Here is an 18407-nt window from a genome sequence, read left to right as displayed (position 1 = left end):
CCCTTGGTCCTGAGAAGGCTCTATGCTCCAGTGTAGGGGAATGCCAGGACAAGGACATGGGACTGGGTGGGACAGTGAGCAGGGGAGGAGGGATGGGATAGGGGGTTTTCAGTGGGGAAAGCAGGAAAGGGGATAACATTTGACCTTTTTTTTTTTATTTCTTGGTTTTTTCAAGACAGAGTTTCTCTGTATAGCCCTGGCTGTCCTGGAACTCACTCTGTAGACCAGGCTGGCCTCGAACTAAGAAATCTGCCTGCCTCTGCCTCCCAGAGTGCTGGAATTACAGGTGTGCGCCACCATTGCCTGGCTACATTTGACATTTAAATAAAGAAAATATCTAATTTAAAAATAAGGACTCCTTTGGAAAGTATTTCAACATCTGTGAGTCCATTTTCCCATCTGCCCAGTGGAATTGGTACGACCATACAATGTGTTGACCCATAAATAATAGTGCATATTTATCATTGATAATCTAGAAGCCCAAAATATGAAATAGTACAAAAATGGCTATTTCTAAGCACTAACAGGATGCCACAGGTAAAAAAAAAAAAAATCCCACTTGACCTTCATAGCACAGGTTTCCATCAAACCTTGGATGATCTGGGAGGAATTGCAAAGAGGAAAGAGTATAATCAAAACATATTGCCTGTAAATTTTTTAAATAAATAAGAATTATATAAAATCACCTTAGGCTCTGTATAAATAATATAAGTGGAGGCAGGAGTGCTAATGTCCATTTTTATTCCCAGCAATTTGAAAGCAGTGCCCAGTGAATATTTCTGATTCTGGGGCAGAGTTACACAGTGGGAATCTGCCATTAAAAAAAACCTAATATAATAAATAGGGACCAGAACGATAACTGAGTTTGTAAATTGCTTGACTATCATGCATCAAGCCCTGAGTTTGATCCCCAGCACAACATAAGCTGCGTATGGTGGCAAATGCCTGTAGTTCCAGTACATAAGATGTACAAACAGAGGAACAGTTCAAGGTCATCCTCTGCTATAAAATGGATTTGAGGCCAACCAAGGCTACATGAAGTTATGACGCAGTGAACAACGACTATAGGTAGTCTGTGCTGATAGGAAAGAGAAACCCAACCTTGTGCCCCATTTATATTGAGCTTTAAATGTCTACTCACCAGTTGTAGATACCTTTTTTGTGGTTAAGATGGAAGGTCTCCTGGAGGCCTCTAAGAGTTTCAAACAGGAACGTTACAAGGAAATAGAACAATGACAGTTGATCGCAAGTGCCCCCACTCTCCAGACCCCTTCTGAGACTCCTGCATTCTCCAAAGCTCATTCATCTGGCCCATAGTGTCCACCTACTGCGGTTAAGAAATCCAAAGCCCCCTGCAACTTAGTGCCCAGTGGCCTCAAAGAATGGAACCATTTTCCAACTGATGGACTTTTGTTCCCACTCTGGGGCTGGTATGAATGAAGCTGTTATAAACATCCACATACAAGAACCTATATGAACAAAAAGTGTAGGGGTTTGAGTGACAATGCCCCCCATAGGCTCAAATATTTGAATGTATGTTCCCCAGTTGGTAACAGTGTTTGGGAAGGCTTGAGGGTGTGTCTTGTTGAAGAAGGTCTCCCTCCATCCCCCCTCTCTGTCATTCTTGTCCTTATTCTCAAGCTGTCTGCCACAGGCTTGTGGGTCATAATGCAAGCTCTGTCACAGCTACAGTGTAATTAGTGCCTGCCTGTCTGCACTACACCAGGATGGTCACTCTCTGAAACTGTAAAGCCCAGTAAACGTTTTCTTCTATAAGTTACATTGGTCTTCTGTAAGTTACATAAGTTACATTTATCACAGCAATAAGATGTAGCTAAGATAGCAAGTTTTCAATTTTCTTTTTCTTTTAGTTTTTAATTTTTATTTAGTACTAGCACGAGAGTTTCAAAATCATTGGGTCATTGGATAAAACCCTGTTTAACTTCTGAGAGAATACAAGGCGAGTGGTTCAAATCATATGTAGTAGATGTAATCCAGAAAACTCTTGGGATGGTTTTCATAGGTATGGCCCCCATAGACTCATGTGTGTGAATGACTGGCCCATAAAGAGTGGCACTATTAGGAGCTGTGGCCCTGTTGAAGTGCCTGTGGCCTTCGTGGAGAAAGGGTATCATTATGGGACTTGGCTTTGGGGTCTCCAATGCTCAGGCTACACCTAGTATGGCACACAATCTCCTTCTGCTGCCTATGGATCAAGATGTAGAACTCTCAGCTACTTCTCCTGCACCATGTCTGTCTGCATGCTACCATGCTTCCCACCATGACAATAATGACTTAAACCTCTGGACCTGTAAGCCAGCCTCAATTAAGTGTTTTCCTTTATAAGAGGTGCCATGCTCATCACAGGTGTCTCATCACAGCAATAAAACCCAAACTAAGTTAATCTCTAAATCTTTCCAATGCTTGTCCTGATTGATTACTTGGTTGAGAGGTTGCTAGTTTTTTAGTTTGTTGATTGGTTGCTTGGTTGGTTGCTTGGTTGCTTGGTTGGCTTGTGTTTGTGTAGTTGTAACCATCTTAGTGGACACATGGTATGTGAATTTTATTTTAGTTTTAAACAGGTGTCCTGAAAAAAACAATTATTAGTTTGTACTTTTTGAGTCTCCTTCCCTCCTAAGTACAATGTCTTCACATGAAACTGTCTATTGTTTTTACCAAAATGTTTCTTGAACCCCTTAAGCCTGTGAGCATACCGCCTGAGGATAGGGATTATATTTTCAGGCACATTTGTAGTAGAGCTTCATTCCCCAGCCACCAGAATCTACTGCACTCACCTGTCATGGGAGATGGTACTTCTGTGGGTACCTGGCTGGGAGTGGCAGAGGGTCCTGAGAAATCAGAAAAGGAGAGAAGTCAGTGCTCTATGGGTTAATTATGGGTTCTAAGAAAATAATGAGACATTTCTATGACTTGATTTTCTCACAAAGCAACTGAATCTGAAGGAGCATCCACTGCTGACTGGCTGGTCATGTGGCCTTGTGCACTCTACAACTGCCTTCCTACCGTTGTGTTCCCTGGCCTCTTGTCTCCAATACCCTGATTTGTCATTTGTCACTTTCCTGGTGTTTGTCCCGAGGAATTAGATGTGGAGATGAGAACCGTGGAAAAAAATTTGGAAATGCATCAGGAATCACAGGTGTGAGGAAGTATGCAATGGGAAGTGAGATAAAGACTTAAAACAGTATACAGTACTCTGGTTGTTGGAGTGGAAGAGTATATGAGAGCCCTTTATTATTATTATTTGTTATTATTATTATATAATAACATATAATCATATCTATTATATTGTATATTATATATTTTACATATTATTTATTAAATAAATAAAATTTATTGATTTGGTATTTTTGGTACTTGGAATTCAACCTGGGTGCCTTGTGCTGAGTATGTGCCCTAACCATGGAAATATATTTCATTGGTTATCCTGAATCATTCTTATAATCCATAACATTTCAGACTTTCGGTTTTTTAAACAATGTTTTCTAGTTTCTATTCTCTAGGAAAATCAAAATTGACAAGTCAGAAAGTAGGTTGAAGATGGAACTAATCTGGGATAGTGCTTGCTTAGTATACACAGAGCCCTGGGCTCCGTCCCTGCTACATAAACCACATACACACTCAAGCCTGCAGTCCCAGTAACCGGAAGGTCAAGGTTATCCTCCTTGGTTTGAACATAATAAATTCAAACCAGTCTGAGATATATAACACCCTGATTTTAAAAACTAAATTTTAAGGATATTAAAAAATAAAATACTGTGAAGTCAAAAGCAAAACGAACCAATCCAGCAATCCATGAGCCCCAATAATTGTTGCTGTGTCACATATTCATTTATTTTTCATTTAATCTTCTGAGAATTTCATATATAGGTTCTGTACTTTTATCATTCCTAATCTGTATCCCCTCTCTCCGATTCACCCCATGTTTCCCCTACTCCACTCAAATTCATGGCTTCTTCATTATTGTTATGCATATAAAATATAAGCTGCTTCCATTTCATTTTTTCTCAGATGTACATGTGTTTAGGGATTTCCACCTGAGATTGAGTAATCTATCAGAAGCTTGTTCCTGGGGAAGACTAATTCTCCCTCTCTGAGCAGGCAGCCACTGATTGCCTATAGGTCTTCGTCTAGACGTGGGACCTTGTGACACTTTAATGAGCTGGCAATGTCGAGTAGAGTTGTCATCATTCGGGTCTTGTTTAGGCAACCATAGCATTGAGATTTCATGGACATTGGTTCCCTGTCATATCAAGAAGATAGCATCTCACAGACGGCATCCTGGTCACCTGCCTAATAATCTGTAATATGTTTCTATTCCTTTGTCTTAGGGAACTAATCACTTTTGTTCAGACTGTTACTTCTATAGAGTCATAGATAGCAAAACCGCTAAAGCACAAAATATAAGAATTAATTGAGGTTTGGAGGATCAAAGAAGGAAAACCTTCAGATCTTACTTTCCAGCCTATACTATATATTTTTATAGTAAGTGTGACAGTTCTTAGCCATCAACATGTTTGGATTGATAAATGTCTAAGAAAGTAGGAATGCAAACCTCTCTAGCTGTGTCTGTGAAGGCATTTCCAGAAACATCAAAAAGGACACGGTCAACGGATTGACCCACTGATTGGATTCAAATTTTGACTATACTGTTGGGTGGTAGAGGAAGGTGTAGAGGGTGCAGCATGGTTGGGGGAAGTTAGTTACAACCGTGCCTTTGAAGAGTGTCTTGACTTAGTTCCTTCCTATGATCATTCTCCTTCCTGGCTGCCATTGGTTCAGTGACCTCACCCTATGACATCTTTCTGCCTTGGAGTTCTTCTGCCTTACCTCTAGCCCAGGAACATAGAAGCGGACTACCATGGACGGAAGTCTCTGAAAGTGTAAACCAAATAAACCCTTCTTCCTATGAGTTGTTTCTTAGGCAACTTTATACAATGACAAACTGTACAGAGTTGGATGGATCCAAAGCTTTCTCAGAGCCCCTGATGAAAGGACAAGAGGGGTCTAGTTCTTTATCTTTGCTCAAGACAGGAGCTGGGGCCATGGAGGAGCCAAGGTTTGAGTTCCCTGGAACTTAAATTTTTGCCCTGAAGAAACTAGAGACCCCAGTCACAAGGCTGCTTTGTAATGCTCTTGATGATAACTGTTCCCCTTGCACAACAGTGCTCTATTAGCTTCCTACGGACTTCATCCCATTGTATAATCGTTTCTGCTGACTTCTATTTCTTCCCTGGAAATAGTATATAAGATATTGTATGTACTTCTTAATAAATTTGATTGACAAAAATCCTAGCATGTACAGGACCTCCCACTCCAAAGTTTCTTTTTTTAATATATATTTTTATTTTTTATATTCTTTGTTTACATTCCAAAAGCTTTCCCCTTTCCCAGTCCCCCCTCCCCATGTGTCCCATAAGTCCTCTTCTCTTCATCCATTCTCCGATCTTTCCCCCTCCCCTTTCTCTGTCCTGGTACTCCCCTACAATGCTGGATCAAGCCTTTCCAGGATTAGGGCCCTCTTCTTCCTTCTTTATGGAATCATTTGATATTCTAATTGTATCTTCAGTATTCAGAGCTTCAGGGCTAATTAATATCCACTTATCAATGACTGCATTCCATGTGTATTCTTTTGTGATTGCGTTACCTCGCTTAGGATGATATTTTCCAGTTCCGACCATTTGCCTAAAAAATTCATGAATTCAGTGTTTTTAATTGCTGAGTAGTATTCCATTGTGTAAATATACCACATTTTCTGTATCCATTCCTTCATTGAGGGATATCTGGGTTCTTTCTAGCTTCTGGCTATTATAAATGAGGCTGCTATGAACATAGTGGAGCATGTGTCCTTATTGCATGCTGGGGAATCCTCTGGGTATATGCCCAGGAGTGGTATAGCAGGGTCCTCCGGAAGTGTCATGTCTAGTTTTCTTAGGAAACACCAGACTGATTTCCATAGTGGTTGTACCATCTTACAATCCCACCAGCAGTGGAGGAGTGTTCCTCTTTCTCCACATCATCACCAACACCTGCTATCTCCTGAGTTTTTAACCTTAGCCATTCTGATTGGTGTGAGGTGAAATCTCAGGGTTGCTTTGACTTGCATTTTCCTAATGACTAATGATGTTGAGCATTTCTTAAGATGCTTCTCAGCCATCTGAATTTCTTGAGGTGAAAATTCTTTGTTTAGATCTGTACCCCATTTTTAATAGGGTTATTTGGTTCCCTGGGGTCTAACTTCTTGAGTTCTTTGTATATATTGGATATTATCCCTCTGTCAGATGTAGGGTTGGTGAAGACCTTTTCCCAGTTTGTTGGTTGCCGTTTTGTCCTTTTGACAGTGTCCTTTGCCTTTCAGAAACTTTGTAATTTTATGAGGTCCCATTTGTCAATTCTTGATCTTAGAACATAAGCTATTGGTGTTCTGTTCAGGAACTTTCCCCCTGTGGTCATGTCCTCAAGAGTTTTCCCAGTTTCTTTTCTATTAGTTTAAGTGTGTCTGGTTTTATGTGGAGGTCCTTGATCCACTTGGAGTGGAGCTTAGTACAAGGAGATAAGAATGGATCAATTCGGCCGGGCAGTGATGGTACACGCCTGTAATCCCAGCACTCTGGGAGGCAGAGGCAGGTGGATTTCTGAGTTGGAGGCTAGCCTGGTCTATAGAGTAAGTTCCAGAACATCCAGAGCTATAGAGAGAAACCCTGTCTTGAAAAAACCAAGTCCAAAAAACCAAAAAAAAAAAAAGAAAGAAAGAAAGAAAGAAAGAAAGAGAGAGAGAGAAAGAAAGAAAGAAAGAAAGAAAGAAAGAAAGAAAGAAAGAAAGAAAGAAAGAAAGAAAGAAAGAAAGAAAGAAAGAAAGAAAGGAAAAAAAGAATGGATCAATTCACAATCTTCTGCATGCTGACCTCCAGTTGAACCAGCATCATTTGTTGAAAAGGCTATCTTTTTTTCCACCGAATGTTTTCTGCTCCTTTGTCGAAGATCAAGTGACCATAGGTGTATGGATTTATTTCTGGGTCTTCAATTCTATTCCATTGGTACACTTGCCTGTCCCTGTGCCAATACCATGCAGTTTTTAACACTGTAATATTGCTTGAGGTGTGGCATACTGATTCCCCCAGAAGTTCTTTTACTGTTGAGAATAGTTTTAGCTATCCTGGGTTTTTTGTTATTCCAGATAAATTTGAGAATTGCTTTTTCTAACTCTGTGAAGAACTGAGTTGGGATTTTGATGGGGATTGCATTGAATCTGTATATTGCTTTTGGCAAGATGGCCATTTTAACTATATTAATCCTGCCAATCCATGAGCATGGAAGATTTTTCCATTTTCTGAGGTCTTCTTTGATTTCCTTCTTCAGAGACTTGAAGTTCTTGTCATATAGATCTTTCATTTGTTTGCTTACTTAGAGTCACACCAAGAAACTTTATATTGTTTGTGGCTATGGTGAAGGGTGTCATTTCCCTAACTTCTTTCTCAAAGCCTGCTTATCCTTTGCATATAGGAAGGCTACTGATTTGCTTGAGTTGATTTTATAACCTGCCACTTTGCTGAAGTTTTTTATCAGCTGTAGGAGTTCTCTGGTGGAGTTTTTTGGGTCACTTAAGTATACTATCATGTCATCTGCAAAGAGTGATAATTTGACTTCTCCCTTTTCAATTTGTATCCCTTTGACCTCCTTTTGCCAGAGGCCTCCGGACTGGATGCTCCACTCTGCCGGGTCAGACGGACTCACCAGTGCAAGCTGCCTCCCTGCAGCTGGCCTCCGGATGTACCGCTGGCCTGCTGCACTCCACTCCAAAGTTTCTTATCTTCCCTATCTTCGATTCTTTTTGTCCTTTGACCCCCTGGTCCAGGACTTTGTTACTGAAGAATAACCTGCTGGTCTGGGTAAACTAAATGCTGATAGACCAAAAGTTTTCTAAAGAAATATAGAAACAAAAGGCATTCTGCTAGTAAAATCTCAACTATGCATTTTATTTTATTTTATTTGTATACCACAGATCTTTGTAACATTTTTGTTGTTCTTCCTTAATTGCTTCTTTATTATACTGAATTATGTTAGGCCATTTTGTGTTTGTGTATAAACATATATGTATATGTGTATGCATGCACATATATGTATATGACGTACTTTGAACAGATTCTCCCTGCTCTGCCTCCCTCCCATTAGAGCATTGTATCCCTTAGAGCAGTAGTTCTCAACCTTCCTTATGCTGTAATCCTTTAATACAGTTCCTCATGTTGTAGTGACGTTCAACCATAAGTGATGTGGACTGTTTCATATTCCCAGAGGCCATGGATAGTAGCTCATTTTTGTTCGCATTCTCACTAGCTTTTGTAATTTGTTTTCTCGATGACCACCATTCTGTCTGGGATAAGCTAGATTCTCGAAAATCTTTTAAATCTATATTTCTATGTTGCTAGAAATGCACCATATGGTATTTTTGTTGCTACTTCATAATTGTAATTTTGTTACTGTTAAGATTTATAATGTAAATATCTGTTTTTCAATGGTGACCTCTAATGAAAGGGTCATTGATCCACGGGTTAAGAACTACTGCTCTAGACAGTTTTCTTTCTGCTTTCTTGCCATGTGTGAACATATAATAGCATGTATCTATATAAACTCTATGAGACACAAATGAAAGAAAACGTGATATTCGTCTTTCTGAGACTAACTTAATTTATTTAATGTATTTACCTCCAGTTAGATCCATTTCCAAATATCCACAATTGTATTCATCTTTATGGCCAAAAAAGTTCCCTGTGGTTTAGAACTACATTTACTTTTCTTTATCCATCCCTCTGTTGATGGACAAATAGGTTGGTTCCATAACTTAGCTGTCATGAGCAGTGTTACAATAAACAGTGGTGTATGTCTCAGTGATATATACATTCCCAGAGAATAATGGCTCATTTTTGTCCACATTCTCACTAGCGTTTATGACTTGTTTTCTCGATGACCACCATTCTGTCTGGGATAAGCTAGAGTTTCAAAAATCCTTTCAATCTGTATTTCTAAGGTGCTAGTGATATGGAACACTTTTTCATATTTATTAGTAATTAATCATTTGAGAGGCTAAAAACGTTTTTCTTTACACATTCCTTTGGTTAGTTTTATGCCTTAGCTTTGTTATCGGAACTGCAGTAATTGACAGCTTTATTTTATAAAAAAGTGATACCTTTTACAGACTTGAGAATTTCACAATGTTAAGGTAATAAATTTGTGCTATTGTGAGCCAACACGAGTCTGTGGTGATTTGTTATAGTAGCCATGGGACACTCATACACCTCCAAAGCTGATTGGAGCCAGAGGCTCTCCTTGCCTACACCTCTGACTTCCCTGAGATTTCCACATATACCAAAGGAAAACATCTCTAATCTGGACGCACTTACCAGTAACCACAAGAATTAGAGGGTCGCTCGGAGCTGACCACAGGTATGGAGATGAGCTTGAAAGGCTGTAACACCGGTAAGTCCCACTATGAGCAGCAGTCACTGACATGATGGGGAAGTTGGCCCGATACCACTTCTCAGGTCTCATAAGAGGCCCAGTATCCCCCTCTTTGTATAGAACAAATTCATCAAAACTGTATTGGCTGTGGCACTTCAGGGTCACGTCCTTGCCTGAAGGGACTGCTGAGCCGGGATGAGCTGAGAGCGAGGGCTTAGCGTAAACACCTGGAAAGAAAGAAAACGCTATTGAAGACAAGAACAAGTTGGGGAGATGAAGCATTCTGGCTTGCTTAAGACTCTTAGGATGTACAAAGTTGGGGTGCAGAGCTAAACAGAGAATTCTCAACTGGGGAAACAGGAATGGTTGAGAAGCACCTAAAGAAATGTTCAACATCCTTAGTTATCAGGGAAAAGCAAATCAAAACAACCCTGAGATTTCACCTCATACCAGTCAGAATGGCTAAGATCAAAAACTCAGGGGACAGCAGGTGCTAGCAAGGATGTGGAGAAAGAGGAACACTCCTTCATTGATGGTGGGATTGCAAGCTGGTACTACCACTCCGGAAATCAGTTTGGCTATTCCTCAGAAAATTAAACATACTATTACCTGAGGACCCAGCTATAACCACTCCTGGGCATATACCCAGAAGACTCTCCAACATGTAATAAGGACACATGTTCCACTATGTTCATAGCAGTCTTATAATAGCCAGAAGCTGGAAAGAACCCAGATGTCCTTGAACAGAGGAATGGATACAGAAAATGTGGTATATTTATACAATGGAGTACTACTCAGCTATTAAAAACAATTAATTCATGAAATTATTAGGCAAATGGATGGAATATTGAAATAATACAGGAATATGATATAATCGAACACAAAACAAACCTCAAAAGATACAAGAACATTGAATTAATCTAATGTATTCTATGGGACCTCCACTAACTAAGGCTGGTCTTCAATAACAACAAAAACAACATAAAGTCCACATACAGGTGGAAACTGAATAGCTATTTACTCAATAACAACTTGGTCAGGAAAGAATAAAGAGAAAAATTAAAGACTTTTTAGAATTTAATGAAATTAAGGCACAACGTACTCAAACGTATGCGACACAATGAAAGCAGTGCTAAGAGAAAAACTTATAGCCTGAATGCCACCAAAAAGAAATTGGAGAGTTCATATGCTAGCAGCTTAACAACACATCTAAAAGCTCTAGGACAAAAGGAAGCAAATACACCCAAGAGGAGTAGACTGCAGGAAATAATCAAACTCATTGTTGAAATCAACCAAGTAGAAACATAGAGAACTATACAGAGAATCAACAAAGCTAGGACATGGTTCTTTGAGAAAAATCAACAAGATAGATAAACCTTCAGCTTAAGTAACCAGAGGGCACAGAGACAGTATCCAAATTAACAAAATCTGGAATGAAAAGGGAGATATAACAACAGAAATGAAGGAGATTCAAAAAATAATCAGATCCTACTACAAAAGTCTATACTCAATGAAACTAGAAAACCTGGATGAAATGGATTATTTTCTAGACAAATGCCAGGAACCAAAGTTAAATCAGGATCAGATAAACCATATAAAAAGCCTTATAACCCCTAAAGAAATAGAAGCAGTCATTAAAAGTCTCCAAACCTAAAAACAGGCAGGGACAGATGGTTTTAGTGGAGAATTCTATCAGACCTCCAAAGAAGACCTAATACCAATGCTCCTCAAACTATTTCACAAAAGAGAAAAAGAAGTAACACTACCAAATCCTTTCTATGAAGCCACAGTTATGCTAATACCTAAACCACAAAAAGACCCAATAAAGAATGAGAATTCCGACCAATTTCCCTCAGGAATATTAATGCAAAAATACTCAATAAAATTCTTGCAAACCTGGAGGTCAGCATGCAGAAGAATGCGAATTGATCCATTCTTATCTCCTTGTACTAAGCTCAACTGCAAGTGGATCAAGGACCTTCACATAAAACCAGACACACTGAAACTAATAGAAAAGAAACTGGGGAAGACCCTTGAGGACATGGGCACAGGGGAAAAGTTCCTGAACAGAACACCAATAGCTTATGTTCTAGGATCAAGAATTGACAAATGGGACTTCATAAAATTACAAAGTTTCTATAAGGCAAAGGACACCATCAAAAGGACAAAATGGCAACCAACAAATTGGGAAAAGATCTTCACCAACTCTACATCCAACAGAGAGCTAATATCCAATATATACAAACAACTCAAGAAGTTAGATTCCAGAAACCAAATAATCCTATTAAAAAATGGGTTACAGAGCTAAACAAAGAATTTTCACCTGAAGAACTTCGAATGGCTGAGAATCACATTAAAAATGTTCAACATCATTAGTCATTAGAAAAATGCAAATCAAAACATCCCTGAGATTTCACCTCATACCAGTCAGAATGGCTAAGATTAAAATCTCAGGAGACAGCAGATGCTGACAAGGATGTGGAGAAAGAGGAACACTCCTTCATTGATGGTGGGATTGCAAGCTGGTACTACCACTCTGGAAATCAGTCTGGCATTTCCTCAGAAAACTGGACATGACGCTTTCGGAGGACCCTGCTATACCACTCCTGGGCATATACCCAGAGGATTCCCCAGTATGCAATAACGACACATACTCTACTATGTTCATAGCAGCCTTATTTATAATAGCCAGAAGCTGGAAAGACCCCAGATGTCCCTCAATGGAGGAATGGATACAGAAAATGTGGTATATTTACACAATGGAATATTACTCAGCAATTAAAAACAATGAATTCATGAAATTCTTAGGCAAATGGTTGGAACTGGAAAATATCATCCTAAGTGAGGTAACTCATTCACAAAAGAACACACATGGAACACAGTCACCAATAAGTGGATATTAGCCCAGAAGCTCTGAATACCCAAGACACAACTCACATATCAATCATTTCCAAGAAGAAGGAAGGGGAAGGCCCTGGTCCTGGAAAGGCTTGATGCCGCATTGTAGGGGAATACCAGGACAGAGAAGTGGGAGGGGGTTGATTGGGGAATGGGTGAGGGAAGAGGGCTTATGGGACTTATGGGGAGAGGGGAACCGGGAAAGGGAAAATCATTTGGAATGAAAACAAAGAATATAGAAAAAAAAATTTCAAGCAAACCAAATCCAAGACCACATCAAAACAATTGTTCACCATGATCAAGTAGGCTTCATGCCAAGAATGCAGGGATGGTTCAATATATGAAAAATCCATCAATGTAATCCACTATATGAGCAAACTCAAAGAAAAAAAAACACATGATAATTTCATTAGATGTTGAAAAAGCATGGCAAAACTCAGTATTCCTTCATGTTAAAAGTCTTGGACCAGGGGCTAAAACACCAACCAAAGAGTACACATGGAGGGACCCATGGCTCCAGTTACATATGTAGCAGAAGATGACTATTTCTGACATCAATAAGAGGAGAGACCATGGATGCTGTGAAGGCTCGATTGCCCAGAATAGGGGAATGCAAGTCAGGAAGTTGAGATGGGGGGTTTAGCAGGGGGAGGTGGAGGGGATAGAGGATTTTCAGAGGGGTAATGTGGAAAGGAGATACCATTTGAAATGTAAATAATGCAAATATCTAATAAAAAAAGTCTTGGAAAGATCAGGAATTCAAGGTCCTTACATAAGCATAGTAAAAGCAATATACAGCAAACCAGTAGCCAACACCAAACTAAATGGAGAGAAACTTGAAGCAATCCCACTAAAATCAGGGACTAGACAAGGCTGTCCACTCTCTCCCTACCTATGTAATATAGTACTCAAGTACTCAGTACTTAGCCAGAACAATTAGACAACAAAAAGAGGTCAAAGGGATACAAATTGTAAAGGAAGAAGTAAAAATATCACTATTTTCAGATGATATAATAGTATACTTAAGTGACCCCAAAAATTCCACCAGAGAACTACTGGTGATAACCAACTTCAGCAAAGTGGCTGGATATAAAATTAACTCAAACAAATCAGAAGCCTTCCTCTATTCAAAGGGTAAACAGGCTGGGAAAGAAATTAGGGAAACAATACCCTTCACAATAGTCACAAATAATATTACATACTTTGGTGTGACTCTAATCAAGCAAGTGAAAGATCTATATGACAAGAACTTCAAGTCCCTGAAGAAAAAAATCAAAGAAGACCTCAGAAGATGGAACAATCTCCCATGCTCACAGACTGGGAGAATTACTATAGCAAAAATGGCCATCTTACCAAAAACAGTCTACAGATTGAATTCAGTCCCCATCAAAAGTCCAATTCTATTCTTCATAGAGTTAGAAAGAGTACTTCTCAAATTCATTTGGAATAACAACAACAAAAACAAAAACAGGATAGCAAAAATCATTCTCAACAATAAAAGTAAGTCTGGGGGACTCAGCATCCCTGACTTCAAGCTATACTACAGAGCAATAGTGATAAAAACTGCATGGTATTAATACATAGATAGGCAGGAAGATCAGTAGAATAGAATTGAAGACCCAGAAATGAACCCACCCACCTATGGTCACTTGACCTTTGACAAAGGAGCTATAACCATCCAGTGGAAAAAAGATAGCCTTTTCAACAAATGGTGCTGGTTCAACTGGTTGTTTACATGTAGAAGAATGTAAATCGATCCATTCTTATCTCCTTGTACTAAGCTCAAGTCCAATTGCATCAATGATCTCCGCATAAAACCAGACACATTGAATCTAATAGAAGAGAAAGTGGAGAAGAGCCTCAAAAACATGGCCATAAGGGACATTTTCCTGAACAAACACCAATGGTTTATGCCCTAAAATCAATAATCAACAAATGGGACCTCATAAAATTGTAAAGCTTCTGTATGTCAAAGGACAAAATGGCAACCCACAGATTGGGAAAAGATCTTTACCAACCCTATATCTGATAGATGACTAATATCCAAAGTATATAAAGAACTCAATGAATAGATTTCTAGACTTCAGAGAACCAAATAACCCTATTTAAAAATGGGGTACAGGGCTTAACAGAGAATTCTCAACTGAGGAATGTCAAATGGCTAGGAAGCATCTCAAGAAATGTTCAGCATCCTTAGTCATCAGAAAAATACAAATCAAAAGGACCCACCTCACATATCTCTACCCTGGAGTGGCTCTAGTTAGTCTGTGTGCATTGTAGGTTATATCAATTTGAGATCTTCCCATTGGGGATTGCCTGGTATCAGTGAGTGACTGCTGCTGTGTTTTCTGCTTGCCTTCCTGTCACGTCTTACAAAGTAGAAACAAACAAAACCAACAGTTAGCCTGACCAACAGGTTACACAGAAAGCACCTTCAAGGATAGAAAAGAAGAAATGTTCTGAAAGAAAGAAAGAAAGAAACAAAGAAAGAAACAAAGAAAGAACGAGAGAAAGTAAAAAGGAAGGAAGGAAGGAAGGAAGGAAGGAAGGAAGGAAGGAAGGAAGGAAGGAAGGAAGGAAGGAAGGAAGGAAGGTTTGGCCAAGTTCAAAGGTTTAAAATACAAGGTGAAGCTAGGTGGTATGGATGGTGTGCCTGAGGTGAGAGGAGACAAGATGAGCTGGGATTCTATGATGAAACTCAAGGGACTAGCAGCAGCTGGTCGCTCTCTCAGGCACAACACAAGAAAAGAAGCTGGGTCAACATTTCCCTTTCTGGCATAAAAATTACTGATGAGAAAACTGGGGTAATTGAGCGTGAACATCCAGGAAATAAGGTTTCCTCTATTGCTTGTGATGTGACAGACAACAGAACATTTGCTTATGTCTGTGGAGAAGGCCAGCATCAGTTTTTTGCTATAAAAACAGGGCAACAGGCTGAACTGTTAGTTGTCCATCTTAAAGACCTTTTTCAAGTTATCTATAATGTAAAGAAAAAGGAAGAAGATAAGAAAAAGGTTGAAACACACAAAGATCCAACAAAGAAAGAGAACTTCAGGCCAATTTCCTTTATGAATATGGATGCAAAAATACTAAATAAAAATCTTGCCAACTGAATCCAAGAACACATCAAAACGATCATCCACCATCATCAAGTAGGCTTCATCCCAGGATGCAGGGATGGTTCAATATAAGGAAATTTATCAATGCAATCCACTACATAAACAAACTCAAAGAAAAAAGCCATATGATCATTTCATTAGATGCTAAAAAAGCATTTGACAAAATTCATCATCCATTCATGCTGAAAGTCTTGGAAAGAACAGGAATTCAAGGCTCACACCTAAACATAGTTAAAGCAATATACAGCAAACCGGTAGCCAGCATCAAACTAAATGGAGAGAAACTTGAAGCAATCCCACTAAAATCCTGGAGTTGGCATTCCTCAGGAGCCTGTAGACCATGATGATTTCGATGCCAATCAACTGTTGAACAAGATTAATGAACCACCAAAGCCAGCCCCCAGACAAGGTGTCCTCTCTGGTACCAAGTCTGTTGACAACTCACTTGAGAATCCTTTCTCCAAAGGGTTCAGGTCATCATACCTCTCCGTGGCTTCTCAGCCTGCGTCTTCTAATGCCCTCGGGAGTCCTTTGGGAAATCCTTTGGCCTAGCTTCTGAAGTTGTGATGGTGACTACCCAGATGGGCAAAAGACTGGCTTGGGCAAGGACGAAGCAGAGAACCAGAAACCTGCTGACCTCTGCCCTTTCTCCAGCTTTGACCTATTACCTGTTACCCTTCTTGTCTTGTGCTTGTAAAATGCCTTTCCCTTTCTGTCTAGGCTAAAGCTAAACTGAAAACTATGGCTTTATCTAAGTTAAGCTCCTAAACACTCTAGCTCCAATATAAGTGAAGTAGCTTCCCTACCAAATCCTTGCCTGTGTACCCCTCGAACCTTCCAGAATATTCTCCATTCTGCCCTGCACTTGGGAGGTGCAGCCATCTTTAGTACCTTAAATACCATACTGTCTTGAGGAAATGTCTAGATCCTCATAGCTCTCAGTCATTCGGGGTTCCTGGCGTGCAGCATAAACCTAAACATCCTCTTAAGAGGAAAGTAAGACCTTGCTTCCCATTCCCACCCAGAAAGATTTTTGTTTTTGTTTTTGTTTTTGGAGACAGGGTTTCTCTGAGTAGCCCTGACTGTCCTGGAACTCACTCTGTAGACCAGGCTGGCCTTGAACCCAGAAATCCACCTGCCTCTGCCTCCCAAGTGCTGGAATTAAAGGCGTGCACCACCACTGCCCAAGAATTTTTTTTAATAAAATGAAAGCAAGACTAAGTTCTCAAATCCACCAGAGGACCATTTCGAGATGGCCGTTTCTCAGCTAATCGCATCATTTACCAGTGTTACCCCAAATGGCACTTAAATTTGACTTGAAGAAGAGAAAGGTCTAACTCAAAACATAAGGCATTATTCAAGCTAATAAAACAGTTTCTCCCCCAGGGCCCCACATTGTTCTCATTCCAGACATTTTGCAGCTGTTTGACCCTGATGACATTATGCCCTATATTTTCCTTGAAGATCCTGATTGTATTTCATGTGATTTTTTCCTCAATAAAGATGATTATTGTGTGTATTACAAAAAAAAAAGGTATAATTTCTCATCCTGTGATTTCTCCCAGGACGTAGGCTATTCCATCTTTAATCTCTTGCTGGCTGTTTTAAATGAGAGGAAAGCATTGTTTAACTCTCCCTGTCTTTCTCTTTCAGTTCATTTTGTTCCTGGGTTTATATAAATAATACCTCCTATTTTCCCGGAACAGATTTTTCAGGGGTCAAAAAGCATTAAGCGACTCACAGATCTGAAGTGCACACACCCACTCCAGTCACTGTTAGTCCAGGGGCTAGGCTTCTGGAAGGCACACCCTCTTCCTCCTCCCTATGGCTTGGGGGGACCATTGTCTTAGACTGAAGTTCATAGAGCAGTTTAACACAGTAGAGGAACTGGACTCTTCTCAGCAATAAAGGACTACATTCTGAAAGGTAAATCTGACTGTGCCAAACTCACCAGGTCCTTATTGGATGACTAGGTCTTTATCAAGTACCTGGAAAACTTTCTTGAAGCCACAATCATGGACAAATATTTGCGGTTATTATTTAAAAAAAATCTACCTGCAACATTTTCCTCATAACCTCAGAAACCTATGCATTACATTTTCATTTTCAGGTATTTTGGTATACAGGATTGAAGGGCTTGTTCCTGGCAAGTTGTGTTTTCTTTAGTTTATGTTGAGTAATTTTTTTAATGTTATATCTTGACCCAAAATACTCAGGTCCTTGTGGGTGTTAGTGCAAACTTACCTTTCGCTGGAAGAGAATGACTGCTTAGTCTTTAAACAAAGAGCCAGCCTTGTGAGCCCCTGTTGATTAGCCCCAAGTGATCCACACTGAAGTCCTGTGAGTTTCTGATTAACGCTAATCGTTAATTATCTATGATATATGTTTCTTTTTTCCTGTCTGACTTCCTGCTCAGTCATTATAAGCACAGACTTGAAATCATACTTTAAAAATCCCAAATACCCGAAGGTGTGATAATCTGGAGGGGACTCTTTCTTGGTAGTGGAATTTTTTGAAAGTGATGATCATCCACACAACTGTTTTGCATGTTCTTGTCTTCTTGTGCACTTCTATGTATGTGAATAAAGCTATACATTCACTCATTTAATAAACTGTAATAAAAAAAAGATTCCCTCTCACCTCACACCAGTCAGAAAGGCTAAGATCAACATCTCAGGAGACAGCAGATGCTGGAGAGGATGAAAGAGGAACACCCGCCATTGCTGGTGGGACTGCAAGTGGGTAAAACCACTTTGGAAATCAGTCTGGCAGCTCCTGAGAAAACTAGAAATAGTTCTACCTGAAGACCCTGCTATACCACTCCTGGGCATATACCCAGAAGATGCTCCAACATGTAACAAGGACACATGTTCCACTATGTTCATAGCAGCCTTATTTATAATAGCCAGAAGCTGG

General features: G+C 39.7%; 1 protein-coding gene across 4 annotated transcripts in view; it reads right to left on the bottom strand.

Moving 5' to 3' along the window:
* Positions 1-18407, bottom strand: part of LOC127674415 (platelet glycoprotein VI-like) — a 50318-nt gene that overhangs the window by 14358 nt on the left and 17553 nt on the right. For 3 of the 4 annotated variants that reach the window (XM_052170220.1, XM_052170226.1, XM_052170211.1), the window contains exons 4-6: positions 9417-9701; positions 2796-2849; positions 1142-1192 (exon numbers count right to left, since the gene is read on the bottom strand). In XM_052170220.1, the coding sequence (XP_052026180.1) occupies positions 1142-1192; positions 2796-2849; positions 9417-9701 (390 nt within the window). Of the gene's footprint in view, positions 1-505; positions 601-1141; positions 1193-2795; positions 2850-9416; positions 9702-18407 lie in introns of those variants that run through there. The other variant, XM_052170213.1, reaches the window with a different exon arrangement.

The sequence above is a fragment of the Apodemus sylvaticus genome, chromosome 1 (assembly GCF_947179515.1).
Source record: "Apodemus sylvaticus chromosome 1, mApoSyl1.1, whole genome shotgun sequence".
Lineage (NCBI taxonomy): Eukaryota > Metazoa > Chordata > Mammalia > Rodentia > Muridae > Apodemus > Apodemus sylvaticus.
The sequence above is the reverse complement of the archived record's forward strand: the minus strand, read 5'-3'. Positions and strand labels throughout refer to the sequence as shown.